Source organism: Pteropus alecto, unplaced genomic scaffold, assembly GCF_000325575.1.
Source record: "Pteropus alecto unplaced genomic scaffold, ASM32557v1 scaffold398, whole genome shotgun sequence".
NCBI lineage: Eukaryota > Metazoa > Chordata > Mammalia > Chiroptera > Pteropodidae > Pteropus > Pteropus alecto.
Window position 1 is genome coordinate 1,331,334 of NW_006442497.1, and position 12,411 is coordinate 1,343,744.

The window sequence follows — 12,411 nt, forward strand, 5'->3', positions numbered from 1 at the left end:
CATAAGTATGTGTTTCACACTCCCCACTGATCTGTCTAGCTTCATAGCCCTGGTTACATGGGGTTTTTACCTGTGTCCATGCTTGCCTCTAGTCTCTAAAGCTCCTCAAGGGCAAGGCCTCTTCCTGGCATGTAGTTGGCGCTCAGTAAATTCTTTTGAATTAATGAAAGAAGGAAGGCGCGCACCTTTTCTTGGGATACTTTTTGTTCAGGGATCTATCACATCTCTATATAGTCTACAAAAATTTGTGTTAACCTTTTGTGACCTGAGATAGGATGCCACATAAGAAGAGTGGCAGATCCTATCTCCGAGGCACTGATGCATTCGGAATTCTGGCTCAAAACCCCAGGAGCTTGTCTCCCTCCTAAATGGAGTGCAGCGCACCTCACGGCCTTGTGCTACTGCTGGCCTTGAGTGCCTTTGTCAGCGAACAACAGTGGGCTTGTGGGCCAGAATGGCCTGGAGTGGCCTCGGACTTGGGAAGAGGACAGAAAGAGGTAAATGGGACCATAGAATGACTCTGTCTCTGCTGTGATCCCTTTCTCTGCCTGTCGGTGCTGGGGAGAGTGAAGCAGGGGTCTAAGAAGAGGCGGTGGTGAGAGAGTCTTCTTTCTCCCTCATCTGCCTTCCTTGTTCACAGTTCCTGTTGCCCTGAAGGTAAGGGGGAGTGTGTGTAGGGGGAGTGCCTAGAGGAGGTATGTATTGCTGCAAATCTGCGTCTGAGTGTAATGGTCTGAGTGAAACCCCAGGGCCAACAGGAAAGGAAGGGGCTCTACACCCAGTCAGAAAGTTTCCAGTTTTCTCTGTGGCACAATGTAGGCTTCCTTAACTCATATGTTTCTGAGAGGAACTCTTATTTTAGCAGCTTGAGAGAATGATGAGAGTTCCCTGCGAAATCTGTAAGTCAGGAGTGTCCGTACTACCCCATCACCGTGTCGTCATCGTCACCCTTTGGAAGTGCCCTTTGGAAGGGCCAGCTGGTAAGAGATCTCGTCCTTCTTTGGGCTCTTGAAAAACAGCAGAAAGGCAGTGGCATGGCTGTTATCTTCCTAAGCATTGGCCTTCTCATTCAGCTCTTTGTTGGTTCAAGAGCAGAGATCTGGGATCTGTTTGGACACTGACTGGCACATTTACTAGGTGGTTGAGCCCAATAGCGTGGGCTGGGTTGGAATGGCTTCCACTGGACATCCTGAGTGCTTCCTGTTGTCTTCAGAAGGGCCTCAGGAATCCTAGATTGGGACCCGGGGCCTGCTGTCAGGTCCAGGTGAATTCAGTCAACTGACCCATCATTGTGGGTCCCACCCCAACCCAGAGCACAGCACTTTGCAAACCAGACTACCCTGGACTTCGACTGCGTCTGTGGTCAGGCCCTCTCCTCAATATGGCTCTAATACTAGGTCCTCCTTTTGCCAGCTTGTCCAGGGCCCTGTTCCTGTAACACTGGACCCTGCTTTGCTCTCACCAGTCTTCGCAGGGCCTGAAGTTTGGCTTCTGACCCTCAGCCTGGGGTGGGGAGCCCTGAGACTGTACCTGCCTCCTGGATGAACTCCCTTTATCTACTGCCCTCCTCAATTCCCCTTAGCTGTTTCTGTGCTCCATCTGCCTGGTAACCCTCATCTATTTTTCTTGAACCAAACCTACTACCTCTTCCCATTTTTCTGGCTGACTTTCCATTTATCCTGTGGCCTACAACTAAGTCCATCCATCCATTCCTGCCACCCAATCTGCCCCCACCTTCATCACCCCAGTGTGTGTGTCTGGACGATAGGCCCTACCTTGTCCTGCTGCCATGAAATAAGTAAGATGCCTTCACTTCCTCCCTTCCCTGAGGCCTGGCTCTCCATGGGGTCTGCCATAGGGCTGCTCCCCTCCTGTTCCTCTGTGGAGCCAGGAAAGCCATTTGTCTCTCCTTGCTTCCACTGTTTCCTCCTGGCCACAGCTGTACCCTTATCACAGTGTTTTCTCCCCTTGGGAAGTCCAGGCCACCAGTATATGCCATCCCTGTCATTTACTGCTCATGACACCCGAGTCCTCTCTCTGCCCATTTCAATACCTTAAAATCCTTTGTAGAAAACCTTAAAAAGTCTAGTAGTTTCTGGAGCATTCTTACACCAAAAGCTGCTTAACTCCTCAGCAGCTCAACCGTAAGTGTGGCCCTGGGAGCTGATCATCACCCAGGCACAGCTGGTCCTCCCTTCTCGTCACAGCCTTTGCTTCCCCAGGTGCTGCTGGCCCTTTGCTTTCATTGCAGCCCTCCACTCCTGCCCCTTCTGCTTCCCTGTGAGATCTATTCTTACCTCACTTTACTCCTGCCCTCCCCCACCCCAGCCTTCCTCACTGCCTCCCTCCTGGGCCCTAATCATGCATTTCCCTTCTGTTCTGCTTGGCTCCCTAGAATCTCCCACCCACACATCCTTCCTCTGTCTTCAGTTGGTCTTGGTGAGGTCAGCCTAAGCCCTCCCACTCGTGGGCTTCAGAGAAGCCTTGCCGAAGATTACTGGCCTGTGCTGAGAAGCCCACTGCACATTGTTGCCACCCACTGGGTGGAGCACTCAGGACTTGAGTGTCTCTGTCCATGCCTGGCAACCTGCTTGGGAATGAGAGAAGTCCAGGGAGCCTTCTGGTTCTGAAATGCTGTGATCAAGAGGGACAGGAACATTCAGATCCCGGCCTTGTGGGCTCTGCCATCAACCCCACATTCCTAGAATTCCCTAAGCCTGGGCTGAACTTGACCCAGGAAGCCCCTAGCAGACACTGATTCCTTGGGAGCTCACAAGAGGCTGGGGGAGACAAAGCTGGCCACTGGGACCCGTGCGGCCATCTTCCTTTCCAGCCCCTAGATACCTCCTTGGAGGGTCCAGTCTCCAGGGCCAGGCTCAGGAGGAGAGGTGGTTCTCTTTAACCATGATTGTTCAACACACTGTTCTTAGAGTTACCTAGAGACCAAGAGGTTAGGTAAATAACACCATCTCACATCTACTCAGCACTTGACAATTTGCAAAATGCCTTTAAATATATTCTTCTCTCACTGGAGGTCATTGTGACCACCCTGCTCTGGATACCAATAGTAACTTGGGCTGGTGAAGAACATGAGCCACAGTTAAATCCCATTTGACCTCCATGCCTCAGTTTCATAATCTGTGAAATGGGTGATCACAGGAGTTCCCTCAGGATTATTGTGAGGATTAAGGGACGCAATGTACACAAACGCCTAGAATAGCACCTGGCAGATAGTAAGTGCTCAATAAATGTTAACTATTAGGTTTATCACTCAGAACCTTGTAAGAGGGAACCTTATGATTTATATTTCACAGCCTTAGTTCTGAAGCACTTTCCTTGTCTTCTTCTTCCTGTTGTCAAGTAGATGATTATTAGATGGTCCAGAAAATTTTAGCAGATGTCAATTATAAGTGCAACCTCCTTTCTAAAATATTTGCTATGGCCTTGCTCTATGCTAGGCACTGTGCTTAGTTTTGGGCGTACAAAGATGACTAAGATATATTTCCTACCTGCTTAACACAGCCCAGACAGTGTCTCAGGTGGCCAGAGCCGAGCTGCTGCCTCAATTTTCATTCACTCCCATCATCTGCCTCCTTCATCCCTGGCACTCTTCTAGGATGGGGCCCTGCCCAGAACCCAGCCCACAGAATAATAATAATCCACTGCTTGAGTGCTGAGTATGTACTAAGTAGGTGCTTTATTTACATGATCTCATTTGATTCTCATACTAATCCTGAAATAGAGATTATTAACCCATTTTACAGATGAAACTGATATGAAGATTTTTCCCAACTGGAAAGTGGTTGTCACTAGGTCTGACTACACATTTTGGCTTTTCCCAGTGTACCACAGTGGCCTCCCTGGCACCAGCATCCTGCCTGCCAGGCTCCTCCTCCCAGAACCTCCTGCCAGGGGCTCAGGCTCCACCCTGGAGGCATGAGTCAGACACAGTCATATACTACTCACCTGTGTCCTCACCTCTTGTTCCAAGGTCATGTGCTGAATTGGACACGCTGGTACCAGCCTTATTTGAGTGGTACTGGGGCTGACTGTGCCTGCCCACACTGTTCTGCAGATGATCCGCCACATCTGGTCCAGCCTTGGTGACAAAGCCAGTGTCCCCAGCCCTCCATTCTAGTTTCCTCCTCTGCCTCCTAAAGGTACCTACCATTCTCAGGCAGCCCCTCCCCACATGGTGGCATACTGGGCACCAGCGGCCCCAGCCTGACAGTTTTCCATTTAGCAACCACAGCAGAAAGATGCTGCTCACTCCCAGGAGGGCCAGGGAATACCCCTGGGCAACTGCTCATTGGACTGATTGGCCCTGTGTCCTGAAGCAGAGGGAGTTGATGCTGGACAGGCAAAACCTGCCAGTGCATACTGCACAAAGTAGCATATCTCCTTAAGACTGGGTAATAAGACACATTTTAATTTGCATTAACGTTCATTTAAGTTTCGCTACATGCTATGAAAATGCATGTAGAGATAGTTAAGTCACAGACCCTCTTGAGACAGAATGAAAACGAAGGTGAAATAGAACAGAGAACAGCAATCCTGTGGTTATGCATTGAAAGGCGTGATTCATTTTTACTGAGTGAGGGTTGCAAGCTTGGTAGTCTTCGTGGAGGAGCTGACATTTGAATTAGACCTTGAAAGATAATTGAGACTCTGATAATTAAAGATAAGAGGAGGACCCTCCAGGCAGAGGGAACAGCACAGACAAGGCCAGAAATCTCGAAAAGGGGAGGGTGTATATGAGAACATAATGCGATTAGGCTAAGGTGCTAGAGGGTTTAGCTAGAGCTGAGACAACTTCACGGTTGTCTCAGTCCCAGCACAGGTGAATAGGAGAGCATGTGTGCCAGAGACTGAGTGCATCTGAGGGAGTGAAGAGTGGTCTCTGCAGCTCATTACACCTCTCAACCAAGAATTTTTGTCTGGCTTCGAGAAGATGCCTTTGAACAGGGATAAGCACTTTTTCCCTCACTGCGTCCACCCTCCCTTCCCTTGAAAGCATGATTTCCCCAGATTGCTCTTGCTCAAGCTTCCTAATCTTTATTCTGTTTCTAAATGGGGGAGTCTATGGGGAGCCCCAGGTCTCTGCCAGGCACTGCATCTGTAATCAATTCCGCCTCTGAAATCCAATCCGTCAAAAATTTCAGCCTCACGGTAAATGTGCTGAGAGGTCTGCAGGGGCATGCTTTTATAGTGAATGAGAAACAGAATCACTGCCCAAACTATTGAATTGAGAACAATGAGAGTCCGACAGAGGTGCACACAAGAGGGGCAAACACTGAAGCCTGAGCAGCTGCAGCGAGGTGGCCACGGAGCCCCGTCAGCTCTGGGTTTGAGCATGTGCTTTCTTGGCCAGCTGGGCATCGTCCTCGGCCTGGCCTCCTTGCCTTTATTAGCGCTTGGTAATGGATTTTATATCTGCTCAGTGTGACAGAAGAGTCTTGGCAATCTTCAAAGACCTGCAGAATCTCCTCCGGGCCCTCCAATGAGGAGCGGGCAGCCTTCGTCAGCTGTGTAGGTGGCTCTCCAGCCAGCATTTACTTTAGCGTCAAAAAGAAATGCCAGGCATGTTTGAAACAGATGCGGGACCCACTGAGTTGTGGGGATCTTTGTGAGGACAATCTAAGCCAGCCTTGGGGTCGCTGGCCTTTCTGCCAGGGTTGATCTTGTCGTCCTTGCCTCTGCAGGGAAGCCAGGCCTGGCAGATCAGTTCCTCATTCCATGCTGGGGCCTGAAATCCACGTAGAGCACAGCTGCAGCCCTGTGACCTGTGGCATGTGTGACAGAAGGCCGCCTGGCTGTGGGAGGGGACAGGGATGCTGGCTTGGCTCTGCCAAAGCGTTTAATTAACTCAGATAATCGGTCACAGTTTTAGACGCCAACAAGCCCCAGATTCTCCACACTCACTTTGGGAGCCTGTTTCTTGTCCACACAAAGGGATGGACTAAAATAGGAGTTATTGCTACTCTGAAGGGTCAAGATCTTGTTAAAAATCTGGAAGAAGCTATGGACCCTTTCCTCAGAAAACACACAAACATACACACAAACATACACATGTACACACATATGCACACACCTATACACACATGTATGTACATACGCACGTACACAAACACACCTATACACACACGCAAGTATATATATGCACACATGCACACACACTTGCAGTTTCATATCCAATTTCACAATTCTTAGGACACCAGGTGAAGGAATCCTGAACTGAAGGATCCTGGGGCCCAGGCCCAGCCCCTCTCATGCTCCCCGAAGTAGTCTATGTACATAGCAGTGTCCTCACCACAAAGCATTTCCCAATCTCTTACTCTGAGGCAGGCAGAGAAGGATTTATTACCCCCTTTTCTGAGACGACGACAAAAGCCCAGAGTGGTGATGCACCTCACAAGAAATCAGCAGTGAAATTGGTTCTAGATCCCAGGTCTTCTCCTGCCCGGTCTGGGGCTCATCGGTCCTATCATTGTTTCTGCTCACTTTATAGGCGATGCTCCCTTTAGATGCACAAAGAAAAAATTTCACTTCCCCCACCCCAGGAATTTCTAAGAATTCACTGTCGGGAGGGGAGCAGAAATGTACCTACCCAAGTTGAGGTTCATTGTATCACAGGCCAAGAAGGCTTTTGTTAAGTTTTATTCTCTGCAGCTTGAAATATAATTAGAACTCTGAAAATCATAATTGTTCTTATCTCCCAAACATGAAATACAATGTTGAAATGCTGAAAACCATACAGCCTGTGGCAGTCTCAACTAAAAGGCCTACAGAAGGACTGACGGCCTCTTCAGGTGTCGGTGCCCTTGATCTAGCACCCTCCCTGAAGTTTCCTGCGGAGGATGCCCCAGGCCCCTCATGCATGGAGGAGTGCCAGTCACAGATGACTCTACCAAGTCCTCACTCATACTCGCCCCCCTAACAGCAGACAGTGGCACTTTCCTGAAGATCTCTGGAACCCTTGACTTTGGCAAGGTTTCAGGAGTGAGCTTTGGGGGGATTGCAGCATCCATGAGATGACACAGACCCCTATATCTAAGCAAATTGCATTGCATGATGCTGTCTTTCATGGAACTTGTCCAGCCCTCAGAGGTGTATGACACACTCAGTGCCCTGAGAATAGAGTCCTGGGGATGCAGGAGCCCCCCTCCCATGGCAAGATTCTCAGCGCTTCCTCTCCCACCCCTGGAAGTTGAGGCATGGCCACAAGTCCCAGACTTGGGCAATCAGGCCTGGCTTAAACGAGTGGTGCGAAGATGAGGTTCCATCAGAACCCATTCTGTGGTGGGGGTGTCGTGGTGAAGAGAGTGACCGTTGGGGCCAGAGTCATTCTGCTACAAGTTGGGGTTGTGCTTTATGGTTCTTGGCCTTTTTGAGCTGCCTCGGTTCCTGTCTGCTCTCCAGATCTGTCCTTGCAGACTGCTTGGAGCCTCTGAGACCCCAGTAGCCTGCCGCTAAATTCCCTTTTTGCTTAAAAGAGACCAAGTCTGTGCCTGTCACAACAGGAAGCATCCATGTTGCCTGGACACCATCTGGACCTTGTATTATTTCTGCAAGCAAATGCTGCCCATGCACCAGCAACATGTCACTGCTTCTCCTGGCAGCGAGGGATGGAGAAGAAACAGAGAGAGAGTAGAAGAAATTCCTTGCTACAAGCCAGTGAGCACTCCCTAGAGCTCCATGGGATGGTGTGAGGAGAGAGCCCTGAGCTAGGATCCTGGAGATCCTTTTGCAGGCCCTGCTGTGCCACCAATGCCCTATTTTGACATCCCCCCCACCCCGCCACCCCAGTTCCTGGAGCCCTACTTCCCCATCTGTACAGTGAGGTGCTGAGTTCACTGAAGTAGAGCTGGATCTGGTGAGTAGAGGCTCATGTCAGAGCCAACTCTGACAGGCTCTGACTCCTTGTACCCTTCTAACTATTTAACTTCCCCAACAGCATAAGGAAGGCCCGCCCCCACCCTCCTAGGAGTCACTCCCCGGGGACACGGAATCTGAGAACAAAGAGCAGCGTGTACTCCCTGCCCAGTCTCCTCGTCCATCACATTCTCAGCGTTGAACATCCCACATGACTCTCCCTCCCTTCTTTATACATTTCAGGACTGAAAGGCAAGACTTCTCAGGAATACTGTCCTTAAAGCCTTTGCCTTCCTGCCGTTGGAAAAAATTTACATAACATAACCAGAGGGGATTTCTAGAGCTGCCTCTTTATTCACTCGCAGTCCTTCTGGGCCAGAATGTTTCCTTAACCGACTGCGATCTTTCAGCCGGTAATTTAATTAGCCCCTGCCTGGTGAGATGTCTCCCACCGTGGTTTACCAGGAAAGGCTCAGAAAGGGATGTCTCTGTCTTCGTGAAAGGCTGTGATGCCTCCAGTCCCTGGAGTGTCCTTATATTCAGCGAATAATCTAGTATATCTTTAATAAGTAGAGTCAATTCACTTTCAAAACCCCTGTAAAATTCAGCCTTTTAGTCATTCTGACCATAAGCATTCAAATTCCAATATGAATAGATAGTCTAAGCAGCACCGGAGATCTGCCCAGGGCTGTTGGGTTGGTAGCCTCAAAGGAGGGAGGCATCGATAGCCCCAGGAGGCCTCTGCCAAGGCCAAGGCTGTAAAGTCGTGTGTGCCCTGGAGAATCCTGCTGACTCAGATTCTCAACCTGCCAGGGCACCTCCCAGGAGGCTTTGGGAACCCAGGGTCATAGCCAAGTTGCAAAGGATCTGGGCAGCTTACAAGTCTGGTACTGACAAGGTAGCTCAGAGACAGGGCGGGTGGGGGATTGTCAGAGGCTGCACCTGGAGTTAGTGGCAGAGCCTCAGCTTCTTGGTTTCCTGTCTTGTTTTTGTTTTATTTTCTCTTGTCTTCTTCCCTCTAGTGGTTAAGATAGGTTCATGGACATCAAAAGGCTTGGGTAGGGATACTTACTCCACCACTTACTAGCTATGTGACCTAAAGAAAGATACGTAGCCTCTCTGAGCCTCAGTTTCTTTATTTGTAAAATGGGAATGGTCATAACGCCTCCCTCATCATGTTGCTATAAGGATTCAATAAGGTAACATGAAAAATGCTTAAAACACTTATAGGCACATAGTAATCACGCAGCAAATATCTGTTACTGTTGTCGTTGTTATTATAATTGTGTTGTGGTTACAGTAGGAGAGACTAGAGCAGACATGAGGAAGAGCTTCCCAGCCAGCCTCTCTGCTAAGAGGTCTGAAGGTTTTAGCAAAGTCTGGAGGCAGGAGGATGGACAGAATGACCCTTTCTTAGGGGTTCCCTCCCCCAGTAACTCCCTCTTGGCATTTATTCAGCAGCCGCCTGAGCCCCAAGCAGTGCGGGGTCCTCTCTGGGGAGTCAAGATGAATACACTGTGAGATCTGTATCGACAAATACCGAGTGGAGCAGTGCAGGGAGGGCCTGTAGTGGGAGCTTTTATCACATGCAGGCAATGGGGCTGCCCAGGTTCATTCCTATGGTTGTACAGGAGGCCTTTCCGCCCTGACTTCAGCTCAGACCTCCCACCTCTACCACCGCCTGGGAAAGTTTGTGGTGGGTACGACTGTGCTTGGACATGGAGGAGAGAGATGAAATTTTTATCACAGGCAGAGGTTCTGGCTCTAAGAGGCTGCAGCCGCGGGGCTGGCTCCATGGGAGACTGCCAGGATCCCGAGAGAGGCAGTGGAATGTTCTGAGCAGGTAGACCCCGGGCTGGAAGTCAGAACACTCAGGTTCTAAACTAGTGCAAGTCACTGGCCTGCTCAGGCCTCAGTCTCAACGTCGTCAGTGAAGGCATTGGCAGAATAACCTTTCTCGAGAAGAATTTGGTGATGAAGTATTTAGGTTCATGTTCTGACAGCCTCACGATACAATGCTGTGCACATGTACCCTAGAGAATCCCTTTCACAGGAACACAGGAAGCACCGGGATGTTTGTTCCAGCAGCATTTATAGCAGGAGGAGCTGTGAAACTTAAAGGGCCATTAAGAAGGGACTAAAGAAAAAAGATGAGGCGTTATCACATTATAAAATATTATGCAGCTGTCAAAAGGAATAAGCCAAATCAATAAATATCAGATCTCAAAAACAATATTAAGGGGGAAAATAAGAAGCAGAACATACTATCCACCAAGATGCCATTATGTAATGCTTTTCACGTACACATACAGGTATGTCATGTTTGTGCATAGACATATAGGAGAAAGCTTTTGAAGATAGATTGGAAAAACACACAACATTTGGAGAGGAATGGAATGAGGGATGAATATAAGAGAAACACACACACAAGCACACACACACAGAAAAAAGGAAAAAGAAAAAAGTTGCCCAGATTGGTGGGAAACACCACGAGCTGTGGAATAGGACGGTAACACCAAAGCTATTGCATCCTCTTAGGTGCATTTCAGGTTACAACAAAATAAATAAAGATGGTTTAGGCCCAGATGATTCTTCACGACCTTCCAACATTGCCACCCAGTATTTCTGTGGTACTCGGCAGCATGGCCAGAACTGGAAGCTCGCGAGGATCAAGAGCAAGGACCGTGCCTGAGCAGGAGGAGCCTGACGGGAAAGCCGAATGTGAGGCAAGGTGTACAAGAGCCATAACAGACGTAGATAGTATGTATACTAGGTGCAGATAAAGCCACCGACTATTACGAAATCTATTTACATAGTCTGATTGCGATTTCCTGCCTTTGTAGATCCTGTGGCTTTAGTCATCAGGAACCACAGGTGATTTTCTCCATTGATCTATTGCTTCTTTAGTGCCTTATCATCTACAATTGTGTTTGGTTTTTCTTGTTCTGGAACCTGTCATAAATAAACAATGTTGCAGGGGCCGGTGGCGGAGGGGAGCAGGATGGGGCTGGAGCCAGGATGAGGTAGCAGCAACCAGGCTGAGGTGAAAGTCTGCATGTGCATTCTCTCAGCACCTGGCGCTGATGGGTGTTGCAGGAGTGCAGACGGGAAGGGCAACTTTTGCAACAGAGTTTTAGATTTTCACCTAGTTTCTAATTTGTCTTTGGTCTAAGTATAACTGGAAGACAATTTAGCTTGCTTGGGGCCAATCTCAACAGTCTTGACATCAAACAAACACAAAACACAGCTCCAACTGCAAAAGCTTGAGGAAGTGGTAAATTGTTGTTGATTGTTCCATGGGCGTGGGGGAGGGGTCTTACTCTACAGTACACAGCAGAACCTCCCCTTAAGCAGCTCATTCTGCTTGGAGCAGCTGCTACATCTCTCTGCCTCCACCAACCACCCTTTGCCTTGAAAAACCTACCCCTCAACCTTTCCAGACCCTCTCTTCAAAATCCCATTTACTAGTACCCCCCACTCAGTTAGAGAAGTGAGCTAAACAGCAATGGATGAAATGAAATCCAGGCTCTGGCCTCAGTTCATCTCAGCACTCAAGTAAAAATCTGATGAGGTCCTGTTCAGCAGCTTCTGCAAGGTGTCCCCAAATACCTTTTGAAAACACTGAGGACACAGGCACATGAATGCTCTCTAGACTTCACAGTCTACTTTTGTGGCATAGAGCAGGACCGCAATCTATGTAAACTAGAGCTTTCAGCTTGTTCTACTGGGGGTGGGGGGGCTGTCTTGGCTGGGGGTCCTTACACATGGCAGTCTGAGGCTCGCCTTAGGGATAATTTGTTGATCTTAAAGGAATCATCCTGCCTTTGCAGGAGACCACAAATGAGATCCTTGGTGACTCAGTGAGGAGGAAGCCATGGCTGTTGATGTAACTGCTAAGAAGGGGCTCTCACCAGAGTGGGTGGGAACAGGCAGGGTTCTAATCTTTCTTGGGGTTGAAGTTAGAAGCACGAATAATCCTAAATAAGCCACAGAGAACAGCAAGGAGGAGAAGAACCAGCAGTGCTGATGGAAAGGTCTATTTTACCTAGTGTCCTGGCTAGTGGGCAGAATTGGGATAGCCTGAGGCAAGAAGGTGGTGATGAGAACATACTAGCCACTCTCAGAGCTATTCTGGAAGGCTCCAAAGAAGAGCATCTGTTTCTGGGGCTGCTGTTTTAATTGGAGGCAATCCCCACAGCAGTGGACAACAACCAAGGGACTTTTAAATGTGGGAACCAGTGAAAAGGGGGTCGAGCAGGGTATAGAGCCAGGCCAGGAGACATTGCAGGGAGGGAAGTCATCCTCAGTGGCTCAAGTGAGAGATAACAATGTGACGCTGGCAGAGGCAGTGGGACTCCTCTGCCGTAGGCACCTCTGCTGAAGTGCTTGAGTTGGCCCAAGTCCTGCCCCAGGCCTCCTTCCATCAGCAGTGGACGGGAATAAGTCACTTGCCCTACCCTTTGTCCTGCTCCTGACTCCTGTGCTATTCACAGAGTCACTCTCAGCAAGTGGGCAGCAGCTATGCCAGGCCCAGCAGGA

The 12,411-nt window shown here is 49.2% G+C and overlaps 1 protein-coding gene across 1 annotated transcript in view; it reads left to right on the top strand.

The window, feature by feature from the left end:
- Positions 1–10,514: 10,514 nt before the first annotated feature.
- Positions 10,515–12,411, top strand: part of PITPNM3 (PITPNM family member 3) — a 93,642-nt gene continuing 91,745 nt past the window's right edge. The window contains exon 1 of the mRNA XM_006922411.3: positions 10,515–10,593. Within this exon, the coding sequence (XP_006922473.1) occupies positions 10,515–10,593 (79 nt within the window). The remainder of the gene's footprint in view (positions 10,594–12,411) is intronic.